Source organism: Capricornis sumatraensis, chromosome 19 (genome assembly GCF_032405125.1).
Source record: "Capricornis sumatraensis isolate serow.1 chromosome 19, serow.2, whole genome shotgun sequence".
In the NCBI taxonomy this organism is placed as follows: domain Eukaryota; kingdom Metazoa; phylum Chordata; class Mammalia; order Artiodactyla; family Bovidae; genus Capricornis; species Capricornis sumatraensis.
In genome coordinates, this window is record NC_091087.1 from 13,671,517 (window position 1) to 13,694,096 (window position 22,580).

The 22,580-nt window shown below is 50.2% G+C and overlaps 1 protein-coding gene across 1 annotated transcript in view; it reads left to right on the forward strand.

Moving 5' to 3' along the window:
- The window catches only part of IGF1R (insulin like growth factor 1 receptor), a 302,701-nt gene that overhangs the window by 271,771 nt on the left and 8,350 nt on the right, over positions 1–22,580 (forward strand). The window contains exons 12-19 of the mRNA XM_068990854.1: positions 174–310; positions 793–952; positions 5,126–5,228; positions 5,731–5,801; positions 9,932–10,161; positions 10,404–10,514; positions 14,298–14,457; positions 17,441–17,570. Of these exons, the coding sequence (XP_068846955.1) occupies positions 174–310; positions 793–952; positions 5,126–5,228; positions 5,731–5,801; positions 9,932–10,161; positions 10,404–10,514; positions 14,298–14,457; positions 17,441–17,570 (1,102 nt within the window). The remainder of the gene's footprint in view (positions 1–173; positions 311–792; positions 953–5,125; positions 5,229–5,730; positions 5,802–9,931; positions 10,162–10,403; positions 10,515–14,297; positions 14,458–17,440; positions 17,571–22,580) is intronic.

Below are 22,580 nucleotides of genomic sequence, written 5' to 3' on the forward strand. Positions count from 1 at the left end.
CGATTCCAAAACCCCCGCTGTGTGTGCGTGGCCAGGCCAAGAGGAGTCACCGCGCCTGCTGTCCACTGTCCTGTGTGAGGGGTTGGGGAGGCCGTTCTTAAGTTAGTCCAGTGTTTCTGTCCCTCCCTGGGGGCTCGAAGCTAACTTTCTTGCCTGTTTCAATTGTTGCACAGAAGGAGCAGATGACATTCCTGGGCCAGTGACCTGGGAGCCAAGGCCTGAGAACTCCATCTTTTTAAAATGGCCAGAACCTGAGAATCCCAATGGATTGATCCTCATGTATGAAATAAAATATGGATCCCAAGTGGAGGTGAGTCTGGACGCCGGGCACGTGTGGGTGCATTTCCATTACGGGTGTGGTGTACGTTACACTGAAACACAGGGCACCCCCCGGTTAGCTGAAGACTAAACGATGGAATAAGGAGGTGAGTCAGTGAGGATTTAGGTCTTTCTAGCAGCTCTCTGCTCTTTGAGAAATTTCCGTGGTGTGCAGGAGCTGGCTTATCCTCACCCCCCAAGAAACTGCTTCTTTACAGAAAGTGATGTTTCGGCCTAGAGACTGCTCTTAATAACTTAATCTTTCTGAAACTCTTTTTGGTTAAAGAAATAAGGTCTGGTTAGCGCTTGGGTGCGCTTTCAGTTACTGGAGGACTGCCACCACGTAGAGCCGGTGTTTGCCCTTTTCCTGCGAATCGGCATCAGCGTTCAGCAGGAGGCGAGCCGCCAGGCAGCCACAGCCGCCCGTTTCCAACATGTGTAGGGGAATTGACACCTGTGTTTTATTTCTTCCAGGATCAGCGGGAATGTGTGTCCAGACAGGAGTACAGGAAGTATGGAGGAGCCAAGCTAAACCGGCTCAACCCAGGGAACTACACAGCCCGGATCCAGGCCACCTCTCTCTCTGGGAATGGGTCATGGACGGATCCTGTGTTCTTCTACGTTCAGGCCAAGAGTAAGGCCGTGGTGGGAGCTGCTGATGGGGCCGGGACTGGGGAAGCCTGATTTTCTGATTCCCATCGCCCACCACTGAGAAGAGGCACACTAATGCCGGCACCCCATCTGGGAGCTCAGGCTGGGGAGCTGCTGCACGTGGAGTCCCTGCCTCAGGGACCCTCTTTTGAGGGAGTCAGCAAGGGGGTCCTCGCTCTCAGCTTGAGTTACGTCCAGGACATTTTACAAAGTACTGAATTGACCATTCTGCCTTCTGCGTCATCAGGGATGCTGGTTGGGGCTCAGACTCAGGGCTTAGCATCCTAAGGAGGGACACAAACCCGGGGGCCTTCTGGTGCAGCCTGCTTTAGGGCAGGAGTCGTCACATGACAGAATCCCAGGCCGAGGCAGCGCCCGATCACTGCTCATCGGTAAAATGCAGATGCGCTTATAAAGCAGCAGCGCACGTTACGAGTACGCAGTACTCCGTGTGCAGCATCGAGAGTACGCAGTACTCCGTGTGCGGCATCGAGAGTACGCAGTACTCCGTGTGCGGCATCGCGAGTACGCAGTACTCCGTGTGCGGCATCGCGAGTACGCAGTACTCCGTGTGCGGCATCGCGAGTACGCAGTACTCCGTGTGCGGCATCGCGAGTACGCAGTACTCCGTGTGCGGCATCGCGAGTACGCAGTACTCCGTGTGTGGTGATGGCTTCCCACGTGGCGCGAGTGGTGGAGAACCTCCTGCCAATACAGAAGACGTTAGAGACGTGGGTTCGCTCCCTGGGTCAGGACAATCCCCTGGAGGAGGGCATGGCAACACAGTCCAGTATTCCTGCCTAGAGAATCCCATGGACAGAGGAGCCTGGCGGGCTGCAGTCCTCGGGGTTGCAAAGCGTTGGACATGACTGAAGCACGCATGCACACACACACTCCCCATTTGGCACAGAGGCTGGGCCGTGTGTTCAGTTTACGCTGAAACCATCAACATGACAGTATTCTTAGAAGGCCATTCTATGTGAGGATTTTAGATTTTAAAACTGAGTTTTGTAAAATGTATGAGCACAAGGGCACTGTGCTTGCGTGGCCAAGAAAATTCGGTATTTTCGGTTGGTGACATAAATATTCCTTGTTATTTCCATTTTGAGTTTGTACTATTTTGTAGTAGAAACCAGATTTTTAAGATTATTTCATGTTCAGATAATGGGATCAGACTGGTTGTAACACTATTCCTGACTGCTTGCTGGAGAAAAAGCGACCCCCGCATGCTGAGTGGTGGTGCTTTTGGGTCGAGTGGGCAGTTCCCACTGCCCTGGTCCCCTCTGGCATGCACACCCGTGCTGCTCTGGTCCGGAGTCTGAGTTATTAAACTCAGGATTCGATGGATCCAGCAGTCCATCTGGTTAGTGCCTGAAAGTCCAAGGCAGGCATGGTATTTAGAAATCTTCGGCGTGACAGATACCAAAAGAAGGGTGGGGGGAAGTAGAGTTGCCGACCTTGAGGCATCATTTTATGAGCCTGGCACTGTATGAGGGCAAAACAGATGCTTAAACAGATCGTTCCATCATCTGAAATGGTCTGAATTCTCCATGCAACCCCCGTCACCTGCTCTTTGCAGTTGGCAGGTGCCATGCCTTCCAGCGAGGGAACTTTCTCCGTACTCCCAGAGCCCTCCCCAAAGAAGCGACTTCCTGCCCTGCTCTGTGGCCTTCCCTTGTCCACATCCATCCCTCAGGAACAGAGCCCTGGTTTAGAGGACTCGGGAGGCGCTGTGTTCTTTGAAACAGCAGCATGGGCTTCTGACGCGGTGAGCTTGGCTTGTCAGCAAGAAGCCATCCTATCTGCTGTCACCCCCCCCCCCCCCGTTAACCCTGTGGGTCCTGGGAGCCTGTGGGGCGCCCAGAGCCCCTCTGGTGGCACCTTTCCGGCAGGAGTTGGCAAACGCCACCGGGAAACTGGATCTGTGTGCCTGCTTTACTATCAGGAGGCTCTTCCTGTGTCAGACCAGACTCCCTCCTGCTACGATTGAACCTCCTCTCCTGCTCAGTCCTCAGAGGAGACAGAAGCTTTGGAAGCTTTCTGGCAACTGCTCTCCTTTTAGGAGCTCTTCATGTGCTTGAATGCTATTAAATTACTCTTTAAGCTTTTCTTCTCCAGACTAAATAATCTCAAGTTTTGGGCCCTTTCTCATAAGCCAGTCTCAGAAACCAATTTTCCAGCCATTCAATCATTTTGTTCTTCTCTGGATGTGTTCCGGTTTCTCCATGTCCCTGTTGAAATGTGAAACTCAAAAAGAACATGGTACACCCTGACCAGTAGTACAAGTGATACAAATAGAATAAATAGTCCTCAGGGAGCAAAAAAAAAAAAAAAAAAAACCCTCCGCTAGCTTCCCCAAAGCCATGTTAACTTCCAACTGTTTCCAAGAACTAGAAAATGTAGGAGCCTGCATCCATTTCTAGAGCATTTTGATAAAAATACTTTAATTAAAAAATTAAAATAGGTTTAGTAGTCCTTACAGAGTAATAATAATAGTAGTATTTAGTGGCAAAGTAATTATTGATGGGGGGGCTTAATAGATGTAACTGGGTCCCCAGTGAGTTCCACCCTCATTTCCACATAGACATTTCTCAAATATCCCACAGGCGCTTGAGATGCCTCATGCACAAAACCAGAATCACAGCTGGCACCTTCAGAATCCCTCCCCACCCCCCTATTCCTCAGCTCAGTCTGTGGCCCTGTAACCCGCACAGTCCCCAAGCCAGAAGCCTCGCGGCCAACGCTCCCCTTTCCTTCTCTCCTGCCACCCACTTCTCATTCAGACCCACGTCTCATCTTTTCTGCCTCTGCGTTCTCTCTGGGGTCCAGCTTCTGTAGCTGCCACCACCGCCTCAGCTCAGAGCCTCTAAGGCACTTACTTCGTGGGGAAAGTGCGAGCTGGGGTACAGGAAGCCTAGATGCCCAGGCCAGCCTGCTGCCTGTGTGACCTTGAGGGGGACAGTTCATCTCTGTGAGTCTCGGTCATTCATTCATTGAAGAGGAGCAGTGATTCCCTCGTGAGGTCCAAGTTGGGCAATGCAGAACATGCCCAGGACCCCTCCCCTGGAGAGGGCAGAGTCCTCTCCCCACTGCCAGCCGCTCAGGCTGTCCTCGGGCACAGCCAGCTCTCCCCACCCGGGTGCCATCAAGTTCCCTGCAGGACTGGAGGGCGCCCCTGTCCCTCCTCATCTGCAGAGTGCAGTTCACGCTGCTTCGCCTGGACAGGGCCCCTGGGAGCCGGCCCTGGCTTCTCTGCATGTCACTTCCAGCCGTGCTACGCTTGGCCAGCTCCTCCTGACTCCCTCCACACTCTTGTTTCCTCCCTGCCTCCTTGCAGTGTGTGTAGCCCACTTGTCTGGTGGTTCTGCTACCTGTGGACATACCGATGGCCAACGTCCAGCTGCATTTTCTAAGCGTGTGGATCAGTGTCCAGCCTGTCATCTGTCATCTAAGAGCTGAGCATGGTAACGAGCAGGTGTGAGCCCTGTGGTCTCAGCCTGTAACTGTGGCCTCTGATGTTTGGGGGAGAATTCAGAGCAGCTTTGGTAAAGGGTGCCATCCAATTACTCTTGTTTATTTTAAGTTGTCTGTGGAAGTGTCTTAAGACAGATTGAGCTTGAGCACTATATACATAAAAATCTATTCATCTGATTTTAGAAAATGTGTGCAACTCCATTAATAGTCGTCTAGCTGTGTGTGTCTGTGTGTGTGCACTCATTTGTATCCAACTCTTGTCAACCCTGTGGGCCGCGGCCCACCAGGCTCCTCTGTCCATGGGATTTTCCAGGCGATAATACCGGCATGGGTTGCCATTTCCTACCCCAGGGATTGAACCTGTGTCTCCCAGGTCTCCTGCACTGCAGGCAGATTCTTTAGCGCTGAGCCACCAGAGATTATTTTACTTGAATCCATCATTTGAACTATTTCAGAATATACTTAGCTTGACAATAAAAATGACTCTATTTCTCAGTCTGCACTTCTTTAATATTTTTACAAATGACTTGGTTTTCTTTCTCTTTTTTTTGTTATAGCCAACTAGAGTTCCTAGTTCGTGATAAGCAATAGAGGAATTCTCAGGGATTTTTTTTATACTTTCAACTAAATATGAAATATGTTCATCTCCTGACATGCTCTCATTTCTGGCTTGTTTCTGCAGCGACATATGAGAACTTCATCCACCTGATGATCGCTCTGCCCATTGCGGTTCTGTTGATAGTGGGAGGCTTGGTTATAATGCTGTATGTCTTCCATAGAAAAAGGTGAGTGCCTTGGTGCGAAGTTCAGACACATGCTGCTTCGGACTGGTTTGATGATTTGAACCTGAGTTAAGATGAACTTTTTGAGGAGTTTAAGGAAATATCTTATGGATCAGAAAATCTGATTTTCCAGTCAAATATTCTTTACAGAAAAGAGAACATTTTCTAATGATTCAACAGCAGAAATTTTTTTTTTTTTTTTGGAGTCTGGTTGACCCATCACAGATATTGCTGCTTCTGCAAAGCTTTTTCAAACATGGTATTTTAACCCTGTCCATAAAATAAGCTTTCAGTTTCCAATGAAGTAAAGAAAGAGATGTTTCTAATTTGAGGCCAAGGAGGAAGCCAAGAGAGGCTTTAGGGTGAGCTGTCCTGATGGCACTCCCCTCCCCCACTCCTCCTGGTCCTTAATGAATCAGAACAAATAAAACAGATGAAAGTACAAACAGAAATGTGTGGGTGGTTTTTTTTTTTTTTTCTCACCTAAATTTTGTCTTTTTGGCAGAAATAACAGCAGGCTGGGAAATGGAGTGCTGTATGCCTCTGTGAACCCGGAGTATTTCAGTGCAGCTGATGGTAAGTCCCTGCCTGAGGTCCCAGCTCGGGAACTTTTGAGTGTTAGTAATTCAGGGGAATACGTTTCCGTTGTTTTGAGGTACCTTTGACCTCAGATCTGTCTTCATTAATACTTTCTTTTTTAAAAAACCAAAGTTTTGAGCAATTCACTGCATATGTCAAAAATTCTAGGACTGTTTGAGCTGCCCCAAGAGAATACGGGCTTCAGAGATGAATGTGGCCAACACAGTAATTCATTTATTTAATTGCCTGAAATTTTATGCTAGAATGAGAAAAGCTGTGTAGTTGTCAGCATCTAGTTGAAGAGATGCTGGAGCTGACAAAGCAGCCCTTTTAAACTAGTTCTACCTTGAGTTCCATGTCTTTAAAATTGTCTTTGATCACCACGGCTTCTCAGCATTTTGTATCTCGGAGATTTTCTGTTCATTCCCTCCTGACTAGGGTCTCCATGGCCCGTTCACATTCCCTCTGGTAATTACTCTTGAGAGCTGTTTAATTTAAACGGCTGAGAAGGTCTGACTTGGAAGTTGGATTGTGCTTTTTTTCCCCTTTTTTGCTATCTTGTCTTCCTAGTTTGCCAAAATCCAGCCTTTTCAAAGAAAGTCAGGGTGAGCCCTTTGCCCTTGGGTGCCACTAACTGGCCCTTGGCTAGGGGCATTCACAAATGCCAACCCATTTGATCCCTACATCCTTATGAAGGTGAAAGTGTTAGTCACTTAGTCATGTCTGACTCCTTGCAAACCCATGCATGGACTGTAGCCCGCCAGGCTCCTCTGTCCGTGGCATTCTCCAGGCAAGAACATGAGTGGGCAGCCATTCCCTTCTCCAGGGGATCTTCCTGACCCAGGAATCAAGCCCTGGCCTCTTGCATTGCAGGCAGATTCCTTACCGTCTGAGCCACCAAGAAACCCTGTAGAATGGATTTTCTAATGCTTCTGTCTCTTCACTGGGTGATGAGGCTCAGAGAAGAAACGCGTCCAGGTCACAGAACTAGGCGGTTGAGAAGTCAGGGTAAAGCAGTCCTGGCACTGTGTTAACGTGTGATGCAGTTGCTGTGGGGAAGGACTGTGAGGTTCTGGGGGTATTGCAGGCAAGCTGGCCCGTGGGAGGAGCTGGACCCAGTCTGTCAAATGCATAAGGAGTGGAATTAGGTTAATGTGTTCAGAAAATTGTTTGACTCGCTCATGCTTCAGATGGAAGCATGTATGCAGGAGACATGAAATAAAGAGTCCTGGTTATTCTAACTGGTCGTCCTCATCAAATGAGGAAGCGATTGAAAGCACTATATATAAGTGTGTGATCTTTACTACTGTGATTGCTTTAATAATTTCTAATTCTAATTGTGTTTACAATAGAATCAGTCAAAAGCAGAGTCCTCTGAATGGGACTCAAATGTAGAATGATGAGGACATTATAAAGGTCTTGCGAAGTTGTATTTTTAAAAGGCATCTATGTGCTTCCTTGGTGGTCCAGGGGTTAAGAATACGCCTTGCAATGCAAGGACACTGATTTGATCCCTGGTCGAGGAAGATCCCACATGCCAGGGAGCAGCTAACCCCTTGAGCCACGGCTGCTGGGCACACACTCTCAAACCCACGAGCCACAGGTACTGAAGCCCACACACCTGGGGCCTGAGCTCTGCCACAAGAGAAGCCAGTGGTGAGAAGCTCGCACACTGCAACAGGGTAGCCCCCGCCTGCAACAACCAGAGGAAGCCTGCGCGCTGCAGCAAAGCCCACCACAGCCAGAAATAAAGCGGATAATGTTTCTAAACCAAAAGGCATATATGCGTACACACATGCCTATACATCTGTGTGTGTACGTATACGGCACAGAGAATGTTCTGGAAGGATACATGCCAAACTTAAAAGAGTAATTACTTGTGGAGAGGGTCTTTTTCTTTAAAAAAAAAGATTTTAATGCAGTGTTTATGTAAATGTAGTTTTTAATCAGTTAATTAATATAGCTTATTGTTTGTTTATAATTTATTATTAATATAGGAAAATGCAAGGCCACTTCCCTGCTCTGTTGGTTTGGAGTAAGATTGCTGTGGAGAATAAAGCATAGAAGATTGGCATTTGCAGCTTTGACTATGAAGTATCTAGGAAGTTTGAGAGCGCACAATCAAATCAGACTCTAATGGCGATTTGAATTCAAGTTCTGTGTCTTTCCAGAGTGCTTTCATAATATAATCTCTTGATTCTTTAAAAACAAAACAAAGCTTACTGTCACTCAGGCCAACAGGTAGAAATACGGTCACCGTATTTGAACTTAATTTATTTGGCCTTTGGACAAGCATCTTATAACTAGTTTCCTCAAGGGGCAACAAAATGACATCGCAGTTCAAAAATGCTTAAAAAACTTCTCTCTCTGAAAGCTGATCTGCATGTCACCATTCTCCAAGCACACTGAAAATCCCCTCCGGGGAAACGCTGATAGCATTGTGCGTGTGTAAGCCTCTGCTGCCCCGGAGGGCTTAGGGCTGCTGGCTAAAGTCAGAGCTGTTGGGCTGAATTGAGAGAAGGGATTGTGAATATTGACTTCAGCCACCTCCAAGGGATGAATGTGATTGGTTTTAACTCCATGTTTCGTGGTGTGCTACATAGCTAATTCTGATTAAAAGCAAGCCTGGATTTTCAGAGATAAACGGATATAGACTGTCTCTTTATACTTTCTGAGGGGTATCAGAGAGTCTTACCTACTAGGGTGTCTTGCGTATTCACTCTCCTAAGCAAGCATCAGCCTCCTCTTCCAGGCTATAAACTGTCTAAGCCATATGGAGGGTGGAATTCCATTTATGACATTCCTGAACACATACCTACGTACTATGAAATACAAAAGTGTACGTGAGAGAAAATTCTATATTGATTAACATAGTCCATATTGGACATTCCTTAGAGGTGTAAATTGGTGGTATCTCCTGGCCCTGATTCATAGACATCTTTACTTTACAAGGGTGTCAGAATACAGCTGTCAACCCACTTCTTCTCTTACATCCAGCCGAAGGCCCACAGTTAACATCTAAAAGCATAAAGGCAAACACAGGTTCCCAGTCTTTCTGCATTTCTGAGCCAAGGCCATCTCTTTCCAAGCAGTGGAGCTGGCCAGGGGTTCCCCTCTCAGACAAGCACATGAGCACACAGCATGAGAAGAATACGGTTATAACTGAAATTTCTGATGGATCTGTGGAACAGGTACATTTTCGTTTAGTTCTCACCTACCCATCAGAGTGGTCGGATGGATTTTCTTCTGTTTTCTTTCTTTCCTCCCTTCTTCCTTTCCCTCTTTCTCCTTTCTCCTGCCTCGAATTATTTATTTTCTTAAACCAGCTTGAATCTGACCAGAAGCATAGGCTGGAGAGGAAATCATATTCAGGCTTAGTCATCGCCAAGCCTCACTCCCCAGCCCCTCACCCCAGTGGTGGGAGGTCTCTGAGTTCACAGAGCCCAGGCCCAAGTCCTGGGGAGACCCTTCTGCTCATCAGCTGTCCCTTCCTGCATGCTGGTCACCACTGACTACTCCTCGGTAGGAATGAGCAGTGAGACAGAGCTCATCGCTTCCGTAGCTCACTCAGTGTCCCAGGGTCTCTGACTCTGTCCAGGCTAGAGCAGAGCTACCCATGGAAGTGTTAATGCCAGTCCCATAAGAAACCTGAAATGTTTCTAGTAGCCACATATAAAACAGGAAAAATAAACTAGCAAAATACATATTGATAACGTTTTCTTTAACTAAGTATATCCAAAGTATTATCAGTTTTAATATGTAGTCAGTATAAAAGTTACTGAAGTATTATATTATGTTTTGAAATCCAGCGTGGATTTTATACTTATAGATAGCAACATCCGAAGTTAAACGACTTTCTGTTTCTTCCTTGCCGTTGGTATCTTTGAATTATCTCTAGAAATCCGTGAGGACTTGAAATTCTAATGTTTGACTGTACAGTGGCCTTGCTGAAATCCCCAGCCTGTGGGAGAGTCCAGAGCCAGCCATATGCCCGTGTCCCCCGGTGCTCTCCTCTGTGGGCTCCAGGGAGTGGAGGGCTCCAGTGCCCTCCTTGGCCTGGAGTTTGCCCGGAACGCGTCCTGCCCAGCCCTGTCCTGCTGGTTCAGCTCCGGCCTCTTCCTTCTCAGTGTACGTGCCTGACGAGTGGGAGGTGGCCCGGGAGAAGATCACCATGAGCCGCGAGCTGGGCCAGGGCTCCTTCGGGATGGTCTACGAAGGCGTGGCCAAGGGCGTGGTCAAGGATGAGCCCGAGACCAGGGTGGCCATTAAGACGGTGAACGAGGCCGCCAGCATGCGCGAGCGGATCGAGTTCCTCAACGAGGCCTCGGTGATGAAGGAGTTCAACTGTCACCACGTGGTAAGAGGGGGCCCCAGGCAACTCGGGGTTGCCGTCTCACCCCGGCTTCCAGGGGGCTCCCCGTCACCCCGCTGCTCCGTTAGACGCTGTGCACACGGAGTTGCCAGAGGCGGTGCAGGGCCGCCCCTGAGCCCCGGGGCCGTGGTGTGGGCTCTGCTCCGCCCGGTGGTCCTGGCGGCGGGGAGCTGTATCGTGGGGAGTCCGCACCCGCTCAGCGCTTCTCGCTGTGTCTTTCCTCACAGGTGCGCTTGCTGGGCGTGGTGTCCCAGGGCCAGCCGACGCTGGTCATCATGGAACTGATGACCCGGGGGGACCTCAAGAGTTATCTCCGGTCTCTGAGGCCAGAAATGGAGGTAAGTTTTGATTTTCATCTGCATCCCTTGGCAGCAACAGACCTCCCTTTCCTTTAGAGCCTTCCCCAGAAGGTCCTGTGTCTTTAAATTCGCGTACTTCCCTTGCTGCGTGCTTGGTTCTCGATCCTTTATAGCTGCAGCCCCCAACCATTTAGGCACCAGGGGCCGCTTTCACGGAAGACAGTTTTTCCACAGACCAGAGCCGGGGGATGATTTGGGGGTGACTCAAGCACCTTACATTTATTGTGCACCTCGTATGCATGCTAAGTCGCTTCAGTCACGTCCAACTCTTTGCAACCCTATGGACTGTAGCCTGCCAGGCTCCTCTGTCCATGGGATTCTCCAGGCAAGAATCCTGGAGTGGGTTGCCATTTCCTCCTCCAGAGGATCGTCCCGACTTAAGGATCGAGCCCACATGTCCTGCATTGCCCGCCGACTCTTTGCCCACTGAGTCGCCTTAAGAGAAACCCTTACTGTGCACTTTATTTCTAACCTAATGCCGATGCCGGTCTGACAGGAGGTACTGGTCCATGGCCCAGAGGGGGGGGACTCCTGCTTTATACGAAGGAGTTCCCTGACTACAGAGAGACCTGGATCTTCAGTGAGAGGCCCTTGCCAGTACGCAGATACCCTGTTAACCAACCCCCTGTGGGATTTTGCTGCCACCTCACTCTCTCTACCCACCGCGTCGCCTCCTCCAGCACCGTCTCTCCAGTTCCCACCGACAGACCTGTCCACACTGCTGCTTCCCTGTAGCCTTCCCTGCCCCCACTCTGTCTGGGGCACCCGTCTCTGCTGCCCCCTCTTGGGCTGCGCTTGTCAGAGCTCAGTGTCAGGTTGACCTGCCTTTTCTGCCGGGATGCCTTCCCCCAGGCTGGTGCACAGACTCCCACTCCCTCAGAAGCCCACGCGCCACGTGCGCCTTCTCCCCTCCCGCGGGCAGGCTGAGCCGTTGAGCCGAGGGAGCCCTGTTTCTGAAAATGGGGCTCCCCTTCCTGCATCCGCATTCCCGGCTTTATCCTCAGTCAGCGTCTTGCTTGAGCTTCTGAATGATCATCGCCTCAGCTGAACCATGATCTCTTCCTAGCCTCGGGAGAAATACCAATTTGTATTACAAGCTTCAGGTTCGTCACCGCGGTGTCTCTCCTTCGGCAGCGTGAACCCAGCTTTTAATAATCTGGAGGCATGACTTTTACGAGAGTAGTTCTAAGAGTAAGCGGGGAGATAAATACTTAGAAGGAATACTAGCCACGTCTGCCTTCCACTTGACTGCCTCGCTGGGCCTCACTGGGGTCCTGACTTTGCTGCCTATTGAGGAAGCATTGGGTCTGCTGGACGAGCCTTGGATCCTGCCCTTTCTTTACCCTCTTTGAATGTCTGTAGCCTGTCTCTGAGCTTAATCTCTGTTTTCTTCATTTAATCGGCAACTGGATCTTCTCCCAAATAGTAGCTCCTTAGTTTTCGTTCCAAGCACTTGTTCACACGTGGCTTCCCTTACTCACAGCCGACGGGTGTGGTTCTGCGAGGCCCACGGAGCCCCGTGTGGACTGAGGCCCCAAGCAGGGAGGTTTGCGACACGCCCGCCCTTTGTTCTGCCTCGCCGGGCGCCCAGCTCCCCTGGCCCTCCGTGCCTTGCCCCAGCCCGCTCTGTAATACCCAGACCAGCACAAAGGACAAAGGCTCCATCAGCTGGCGGCTGGAGGCGTGGCAGCGTGTTTCCTATCAGATTCATGGACGCCACCTCTGAGGAGCCCGAAGCACTCACTGCTCCCGTCCCCAGTCTCAGACACAGAGTGCAAAGCTCATCGCCCTCAGCCTGGCTCTGCCACTAGCGTCTGCGTCTCAGGCGGCGGCTTCGGGCTCTGGGCCTTGGTTTCCTTCCCTGTGGATAAGAGGGTTGGTCCTTCTCATATCAAAATTTCGCTTTTAGGTTTGTCGGATTTAAAGTTGTCCTTTCTGACCCACGTCAAGTGTAAAGCTGCGTGTGCTTGTCCTGTGGTTCTGCTATGTTCTGCTCGGCATCCTCTCCCCCCGCACTGAAGGTTCACACGTTCCCCTCGCTGACCGTGGGTGCGCTTGTTGGCACGTCTTAAGCAGTTCTAAGCAAATTAAAGATTGCTGTTCTCTAAAACATCTGAAAGCATGGCAGTATTAGCACTGTGAACCAACGGAAAGTCAGCCCTCTCTTTCAATAATTAAAATCGGGTTCCTTTCTTTGCTTCTGTTTGTTATATTAATCATGAATGGCCACTTTTAATAAAGAAAGTGAAGTCGCTCAGTCCTGTCCGACTCTTCGTGGCCCCATGGACTGTAGCCCGCCAGGCTCCTCTGTCCATGGGATTTTCCAGGCAAGAGTACTGGAGTGGGTTGCCATTTCCTTCTCTGTTTGTCATATTAATCATGAGTGACCACTTCTAATAAGCACCTAACTTAATACTCCACAACTTCTTGAGCCTAAACTTAACATTTTACCTGCACTTTCCTAGTGTACCAGACCAGGCACATCTAAAGCCGTGGAAAGGCTCATCCATACAAGGCCCCTTTCTACAGGAAAGGGGTGTTCTGGCTTACCCTCGGGCCATCTCGTCACGTCCCCAGGCAGCTCAGTGATGAGGATTTTAAACCACAGGCATTCCTGATAGTAGCTTCAGAATTCAAGTGTAGGGACCCAACCCAGAAGTATTTGGAAAGTTGTTACCCTGCTTCTAGAAGCCAGCTTTGGGGCAGAAACTGCCCCCTCTGCGGGTAAAGCCAGCAACCCCTAGGCATGGTCCCCGGTCATCCTCCTAGCAGTGACCCCGCCTTGACCCCAGGGTTGTGAAAGAGCCCAGGCAGGAGGCAGTGCACATCCTTCTCGTGGCCCAGGGTTTGAGCTGGGGAGGGCGCGCACGGGGCCTGTCCAAGCAGGGCGGCTTTACATGTCGCGAGAGGTGCTCTGTAGTCAGGGAAACCGAGGTAAAGTGTCGAACTCACGCAAGCAAGAGATGGTCAGCACAGAAACCTTCTTTTGGGATAAAGAAACTTGGCTACACATTTTATATGATGTTTTTCTAAGTGGACTTATTATTTGGGGGTATTTCTTTTCAGTGCCAAAGTCGGTATGTTGCCCTCCTCTGCAAAGAGGAAATGTTTATCCACGTTACTTGTTGGACATCGGTCCCCTCCAGAGTAGGCGTCCGCTGAATTTAAGTGAATTGTCAAGGGCTTGCTTTCCACATCACGCACAGAAAATCATAATCCAAGGAATGCCACTCTGTAAGAGGAACAAATTAATCTTGATGTCTTTGTACTTTAGAAGAAAGTGGAAGGGAAAGAGGAGGAGTAAGTAATTTATAACAAAACTTTCGTGGGAAATAACGTATCCAGTGTCCATTCAGGGCTGTTTGCTTATTTCCACACAGCCTTTGTAACGTCCCCTCCCTCCTTTTCCCTATATGGACTTGAATTGTAGACATAAAAGGAAGACTTAGATTAATTGTAACTTGAGTATCCAGAATTCTTAATATCAAAAATTCCTGGCTTCACTTTAAATGCTGTTAGTCCTACCGCAACACCAAAGGTGCTGGTCCGAGTTGTGCTAATAGGCACTCCTCTCTGCAGCTCTGCGCTGGGTCAAAGGGCAGTGCCACCGCCTCCTTCTGAGCCACTCCTGGTTTCCTCAAGGAATGACGTGGGGTGCTCAGGTTGAACAAAAGAGGATCAAGAAACCCTGAAAGAGCGTGGGGTGGGAAGAATTCCTAAATTCTCATGTGTATCTTTTTTTTTTTGTTTATTCTCCAACAGAATAATCCAGTCCTAGCACCTCCCAGCCTAAGCAAAATGATCCAGATGGCTGGCGAGATTGCAGATGGCATGGCATACCTCAACGCCAATAAGTTTGTCCACAGAGACCTCGCTGCCCGGAACTGCATGGTGGCCGAAGATTTCACAGTCAAAATCGGAGGTGTGTTCTTAGCTTTTCAGATCTGCGCTAAAGTCGCACGTGTCTTAGGGACCCCGTGGGCATTAGCCGGCCCGGGGAGAGGTCTTCCCGCACATCCTGTGACTGCAGAGGCTTGCTCTTGGGAGTCATGTGATTGTGTCCCATTGGTAGTCAACCAGCCAGGCTGGCTCCAGTCTCGATGGCACATGGCTGCAGTGGTCCAGGCAGTGGGCAAGGGTGAGCTGAGGCCATGATCCCTGCAGGTGCCTCTCCTGGGATGTGGGGGGTTTCTCAGCAGAACAGTTGTAAGCACCGGTTCCAAAAATAGTTGAGAAAATGTCCTCAGGTGATTTTGACTTGGACATAAAAGTCACCATCCAGACTACCAGTATGTCCTCCAGTTTTCCAAACTCTGTGGAGTTTTCTAAGAGGTGAGGCCCCCTGGGTGAACCCCATGCGCAGAGCCTGGGTGGTGACGGGGCAGGTGGTCCCTTGGCGGGAGAAGACCTCTGCTCTCCAGGGCCCACACTTGAGCTGATCGGCCTCTGGGCTCCTGATCCTTGTGTGTGTGCTAAGTCGCTTCAGTCTTTGTGACCCTATGGGCTGCAGCCCTCCAGGCTTCTCTGTCCATGGGATTCTCCAGGCAAGAATACTGGAGTGGGCTGCCACGCCCTTCTCCAAGGGATCTTCCTGGTCCAGGGATCGAACCCGCATCTCCTGTGTCTCCTGCATTGGCAGGCGGGTTCTTCCAGCCCCACCTGGGATCTTTGTCATAACCCTGACTTGGTATCTAACCAGCCTGCTCCTTAGAACCCTTGTTGTCACTGCCCACCATAACATAAAAATGTGGAGCGGATTACATTTCTGGTCACTGGTTAGGAGTTTATTTCAGCCTTTAGGCTTGGTTTTAACTGTGGTGTTTGAATCTGCTTGATCAACACACATGTAACGTCAGGGCTGCTTAGGAACCACCTGCTCTTCCCACTATGAGATGACGATGGTTCAGAAAAATGCTAAATATTTCTTCTGAGAAACCACAGGAAGACCCTACGTTCAAAAACTATTCAAAATTAGCCTCTCTGCCTAGCCCATGTTCTGGAAGTGCTCACCTTCCTTTAGCAGAGCTGTGGTTTTTTTTATTTACACAGTGATTTTGAGTGAATATTTTGGCCCTTTGATAAACAGTGAGTAGCCCTCTAGAATGGTTTCCCAAGTAGAACCCATGTCACTATAGACATGCCACCTGGTTAAACAGCAGGTGTCTTTATCTTTCATTTATAAGGAGCTTGAGGTGATGGATGGAGCTGTATCACAGAGCAAATACACTTGGCCATCAATTACTCCGTGTGTCCCTAGATTTGGCCCTTTGATGCCCCCGAGAGTCTGAGAGGCTGTCCTGCCCCGGGGCTTGACCCTCTGGCTGCTGCCAGGGCTTCCTCTGTGCACCTCCTCCCTTTTCAGCGGTGACTCAGACTGTTCCCACATGGATGCTCACCAGCTCCTCTTCCCCAGCTGCAGAGCCGGGCAGCCGCTAACTAAAGAAACCTGGTTCTGCCACCAGAAGCCTCGAGGCTTGAGGCAGGTGTCCTGAGCTCTGTGAGCCTCAGTGTCTTGACCTCAGACAGGGGCATGATCGTAAGAGAGCCGTGAGATGCTGGAGGGACTGGGTGCAGGACTGCCCAAGGCGCCTCAGTGCCTGGTGCGGGCACGTCCTAACTCCCTGCTGCTCCCTCACGGTCCTGCCCGCCCCACAGTGCCACTGAGAATGCCCCCAAGGGCTGTTCTTGTGCCACTGGCCGCTGAGAGTCCAAATCAGTAAGGCCTCAGTTTGCTGTTTAACCAGGTGGCATGTCTGTAGTGACATTTTCTTTGTACTTGTGTTTTTCTTCTTAAAATTTGAACTTTTTCTTTTGAGTTAAGGAAGAAATAGTCTGTGCTCTTTTTCTGGGATTTTTTTTTTTTTCTTTTTGTACAAGTAAAAGCAAATCCTCTAATTTGCATGTCACTGGATTAATTTGGAGATAAGACTTCAGCTCTTCATTTTCATTCTTCACAAGGGTTCGGAAATGTTCTTCTAATACCCAGTGTCTGATGGATTACAAATACAGCAAGCAATTTTACCACAGGCAGTTCAATGGCCCTTAGCATAGGACAAGGAAATTACGTTGGTTAGCATCCAAGGAACTTTGTTCTCTGTGTTTGCTTTGTAGCCTTACCTCTTTGTGGCAGAGTTAGAGGCATAAATGAACATTTTAAAAAGGAGAGTGGCCTTTTCTCCTGAGAAGGAGATGGAAGATGCCCTGTAAGGAGAGGTTACATGATTGAGTGGAAAATCAAACTCTGACAAAGAAGCAATAATTTAGGATTATAAAGCAAGCCTGCCATCAAACATAATTATGTGACTTCTTCTAGAGTCATGGAAAATGGAAGACATTTTCAAAAATGAGTGGGAGTATTATGTTGAAAAACATTATTGAGTAATAGCTTCAGGGCCTAGTAAATAGCGTCTCTTAGGCAGCTTGCTGTGGACTTTTTTCACTGTGAATTGGTACTCTCAATATTTTCCCCCTTATTAGATGGTGAAACTACTTTCATTTCCTCTGATAATGAGGCAGTGCTACCAAGTAAATAAAAGTCAACATGCTCCTGGCTATTTGATCATGTTTTTAAACCACAGATAAATGACCTTTGCTCTACACAGTATGTATTTTCCTGATAAACTATGGGTCTTGATAATTTGTAAGATGCCTCTCATTTTAAATGCAATGAGGAAGCTAACTTTTTAACAGAACTACGGTTTAAATATATTTACAGGCAGAGATATCTGGGCGTTTGCTTGTCACGTGACTCACTGACCCTCATCAGACGGCAGCACGGACACCCACACGAGTGTCCCCTTGGCTCGGCCGCGGGCACAGGCCCTCTCTGAGCCGTCATCGTTCTCTCCGCTTCTGCCCCGCAGCGCTCACCCAGGGTAACCTCACGCCCTCTCTCCTCCTCACAGATTTCGGGATGACGAGAGACATCTATGAGACGGACTATTACCGGAAGGGGGGGAAGGGGCTGCTGCCCGTCCGCTGGATGTCCCCCGAGTCCCTCAAGGATGGAGTCTTCACCACTCACTCTGACGTCTGGTACGAGTCCTATCCTGTCCCCCCGTTTTCTGTTCCCTGTTGCGCGTGTCCAGCTTTGGCTGAGTGTGATGCGGGCCACTCCCTCGTCGTGGACACGTTCCTGCTGTCAGTGGACACTTGTGGGACCTAAAGACTTTGCAGGACCAATATTTCTTTCAGTGCTGAGCTGCTCACCAGGTCGTTAGGAGACCCAGAGACACAACCCCAGAGGCTGGGATGTGGGGACAAGCCAGAAAACATCACCTTTTTCTGCTTCATCCCCTGCCTGCCTTCTCTCATTTTCTTTCACAATAAACAGATACCGTGGGGTCAGGGCCGGGGGTGGAGGGGTGGGGGGAGCGTTGCTTCACCTAATTAAACCTTCAGATTACAAACATTGCTTATTTTAGAGCCAAAGTTTGAGTCTTGATGTGTTTTCCTGCTGGTCCCATCTGCTGTCTGTCCTCTTCCAATGGGTCTTCCAGGGGGTCATCGTTGTTGACCCAGGGATGGTGTGGAAAGCAAAATGCCCCCTCGGTCGTGGTCGTATCTCGGGGTAGAGAGCGTCAGTTGAGGATGAGAAGCCTCTCACTCACAGTGTTTGTTGCAGCTCCTCAGCAGCCTTGCGGAGAGGTGGTCAGGTTCTGAAATATGACTGAGGTTCTTGGCAGGCGAAGGCCCTGGCACATCTGCCTTCGAGAACGTCAGCTAGTTCCCTGGCTGTCCTCTGGGGAGGTCCCATCACTGATGTGTTACAGAAATGGTAGTTGTTTACTCCAGCCATCAGGATGACCACATAGAGGAGTTATTTAAACAGTGACAGACGTCATTTTTTTTTTTTTAACCTCTTGACCCTTCACAGTTCAAGGGCCTTGGATCCTGTTTAGAAGACAGGTGCAAATTGGAAATAGCATTTGAATATGACCCAGCAAAGCATGATTACTTCTTGAGCTCAAGTATGAGATCTGTTTTGCAATCAGTCTGTTCAAGACGCTTCTCTCTTCATGGTCAAATCAAAGTGCTCAACGCCATTTTTAGATAACAGAGATGACGGGGAGGGGCAGACCTGGGTCCACACTGCTTCTGTTTATTCTGGGATCCCTGCTTCCAACAACTTCGAGGTCAGCTTACAGGGCAATAAAATAGAAAACCACGGGAGCCAAGAAAAACAGGGGCAGGGCAGAAAAATAAAACTGGAGTTGTTGATATCCCATAGGCTAAGTTTACCAAATTCTGGTTAGTGGTGATTGTGACAAGCTGCAGCAAAGCGTGCTCTGCCATTTTTCTCCCATTTGATGACATTTGACATTATGAACCAGGAGGAAAAATACATAGATACAAACAGGAGTAGGGATTTCATCTTCATTCCATTCACTGTTCAGGCTTTGACAGTGCTTTAGCTTTTTTTTTTTTAATAGTCCTGAGGATAACACTGGTAAGGTGGGTAGGCCAGGATGATGGAGAATTTAGAGGGCTTCTCAGCGGCCCAGAATCTAAGGTGCTCCCCAAGGAATGAAAGTCATTTCTGAGTATATTCAATGGCACAGAACAGTCTCCCCTGCATAGTTAGAGTCACCCCTGCATAGACCTTGAAGGAGATACATCAGAATTTTAGGATAAGAAGGTGCTCTGAGGTCAGGACTGGTCCCCGAGCCCCATCTACAGTGTTGTTGACAGCTGGTCGTTGAGCTTCTGCTCACATATTTCCCTGGTACTGCTAATTCCTCTCCCACAAGACAGACTGCCCTGATCCTTAAGACATCCTTGGGTTGGCAGGTCTTACTCATGCTGTGCTGAAGTTGGCCTCTTGTTGATACTCCGTTGGCCCTTCTCTCTGCAAAACAGTTCACAACCTGCTCTGGTTTTGGTAAGACAGGCCTTGGAGTTGCAAGGAAGTGGTCTCTTGTCTGTGCTTGAAGCATCTCTGTGCTTCCCTGCTATCCTCGGAGACATTATTCCCAGGCCTTTGGGCGCTGTGTCTTTTCCCCTATAGCTCCCTTGTAGCACTGTGTCTCAAAGGAGTGGCTCCTTTGAGTGAGAAGACACAGGTGTGCCTTCTAGGCATGGAGGAAACCCAGCACAGGACTCAGGAGGCGGAACCCCCAGCTTGAAGGCGCGTTTCCCTCCTGAGCGACTGCACGGCCCTACGGCAGTCTTCATTTCCTGACTTGCTGAGAAGCTTTCCAAGTGGCCACAAGCATCCAGAGTTTCTGCCCGCTCCTGGAGTTACTGGTTCTTCAGTGGCAAATCCACATCAGCAGGGAATGTGTAGGGTTCCATGTGCTGGTGGGTGGGACCTTGACAGTTCCTGTCCTGGTGTGAGGAGTGCTGACCTTAACCTGCTCTGGAACTGATGTGAGACTCACACCAGGTTGTCCCTTCCTTGGGGAAGACACCCCAGTGCGCATAATTAGGAAAGACTTCACACAAGTGCGTTTGCCTAATGTTTAAGGATTAAGTGCACAAAATTCAAGGCTTGGTTTTATATGAGGCACTGATGTCAAGTCACACTGTAAATGACCTGCTCCTAAACCTGCAGGCATCGCATATTTCTTAGTGTCTCTGGCTGTGTGGCCTTGGCCAAATCATGGAGCATCTGTGGACTTTGGCTGCTGGTCTGTGAGGTAAGGTCTATCTGGGGATGTCTGAGGAACCAGTATAGATCTTTAAATGGCCCCTGTGACAGCTGGTGGCGACAGAGAGGCGCATTGGTGATGCAGAGAGAGATGTTAGCCTCCGTAGCTTGGGGCAGACTGAACTCAGCTAGTGCTGCCCTATGCAGGGCACCCAGACTCCAGCGCTGCGTGGCCCTCACTGACCAGTGACACTGATGTCAGTCCAGAGTCGCTCCGGGGACTGTGCCACCTGCCGTGTTCCTCCGTGGGTGTGAGCTGGCGTGGCCCAGGCACAACACTCAGAGCGTGCAAGAACAGGGTGCTGGAGACACGGTCCTGGTCCCTGGAGAATGGTCTTGTGGAGAACAGGAAGTGACCCTGACGGGCTGAGATCACGGACCCCCTTCCCAGAAGAGCTGGAGTTGTGGGGCACCCTGAAGTATGGACTGTCCCCTGTGGAGCAGTGAGAAAGTGGGGTCTTGGCAGAGGGGACGCTGGGGGATGCCATCGTGGTGGGAAGCGCTGAGTGCATGTGGGGCACGGTGGGACTTCCTCGGGGGAGTCAGCTGAAAGGAGAGCGAGCGAGGCCCTGGCTGCTGTGTGACGGGTTCAGGACTAGTTCTTCGGGCGCTATAAGGACTTTCAAGGGTGCTGGACAGGAGAGGGACCTAGAGCCATGCTTAAAGAAGTTCATCATACCTAGAGTGTAGAGCTCCACAAGGTACGATGTTGGTGCCGAGAAGGAGGTGTCCCGCAGGCCCGGCGAGGGGCCGTCTGCGCTGAGGATGTGCTGGGGGGCTGGAAGGAGGGGACCAGGCCTTCGGGCAGGTCTGAGCCTGCGTGGACGAGCCGTGGTGGTCCTCTGAGGGGCTGCAGGAAGGAGGAGCTCGGGGTGCTGTCAGATGGGAAGGAGCAGCAGCGAGGCGAGAAGAGCAGGGTGACGACACCGAGGTGAGACCGGCCCAGGTAGTGAACCCGGAGTGACCCGGAGCTTGGAGGGGGCAGCAGGCACTGAGGGCTCAGGGTGGCACCACCCAGCGGGCGCTGGCAGCCCTTGGCGCCGCCGAGGAGCGCGCAGGGCAGGGGGAGACGTGGGCCTGGGGAGCTGCATCACCAGGTGATTCTTCAGTCCAGGCTTGCGGTCAGTCGGGTGCCGCAGCCTCCAAGGCGGTGACCTAGGTGACCAGGCCAGTTCCGTCTGTGAGATCCCTCAGCCCACACTGACGGGGAGCCCACTGCCCTCAGCCGGGCCTGTGAACATCGTGCTCGGGCCTTCGGCTTTGCTAGATGGCTCATTCAATGTCAAGACTATTTCTTGGTCACTGAGGTTCAGAAGGACTTTGGGTAGCTTGATCCGAGGACTAAAACTCTGAATGTCTGACATCTGCTCTCGGCATCAGTTTGAACAAAACCCCTTTGTTCATGGAAAGTAGCTGAAGGGTCTAGGGAAGCATTCTGATGCAAAGTCCGTGGCCCTCCTGGCTCTGCTCGGCCAGGTCCCTGGAGCTCTGGGCGGGAAGCGATGCCCCGAATTTTCAGTGCGACTCTGCCCACACCCCCGGTCTGTGAAGGTCCAGTTGGAAGCTCCTCAGGCTTGCTCTTCACTGCCAAGTGGCCATCTTTAATCTGTGGAAATGACCCAAAGAGAAAGGCAGATAGACCGTGGAGAATTTGTGCAAGATGGCGATGTGTGCTGGGAAGGCACTTGTGCTTTGCAGTATACAGCACTGCCCTTTTGAACACCCTCAGTCTGAAGTTCCTGTGTGTGTGTGTGTGTGTGTGTGTATTACGGTCTGAAGTTCCTGTGTGTGTGTGTGTGTGTGTGTGTGTGTGTGTATTACGGTCTGAAGTTCCTGTGTGTGTGTATGTGTATATTAGTTTGTTTTCCAATAGTTGTCAGTCTCTCAGTTGTGTCTGATTCTTCGTGATCCCACGGACTGCAGCTCGCCAAGCTCCTCTGTTCATGGGGTTTCCCAGGCAAAAATACTGGAGTGGGTTGCCATTTCCTTCTCCAAGTAGTACGATCTTCTAAATCGACCGGCAGAGGCACATTCAAGGCAGATTGCACCTGAACCTGCTCCCCTTGCTGACTTGGTTCCTTGACTACCCCCTTCCCCCTTGGCTAGACTCTGGGCTGAAGGATCCTTCCTGGGATGGGAGCCCTGCCCCAGCCAGTTCTGCCCACCGCTGTCCCCACCTGTGAGGCTGGACCCCCCTCTCCCCAGGCCCTCCTGGACCTGTAAGATCCCCATTGAGCTTTTCAACACCCCAAGGCCAAGGCTTCCATCCCAGACCAGTGAGGTCAGTCAGGGGCCCGGGCATTGGTATGTGTTAAGAACTCACCAGGGGCGCCTGACTCACAGCCTGCATTGGGAACCACATAGGCAGAAGTTTCCAGAACGGGAAGTTTGTTGAA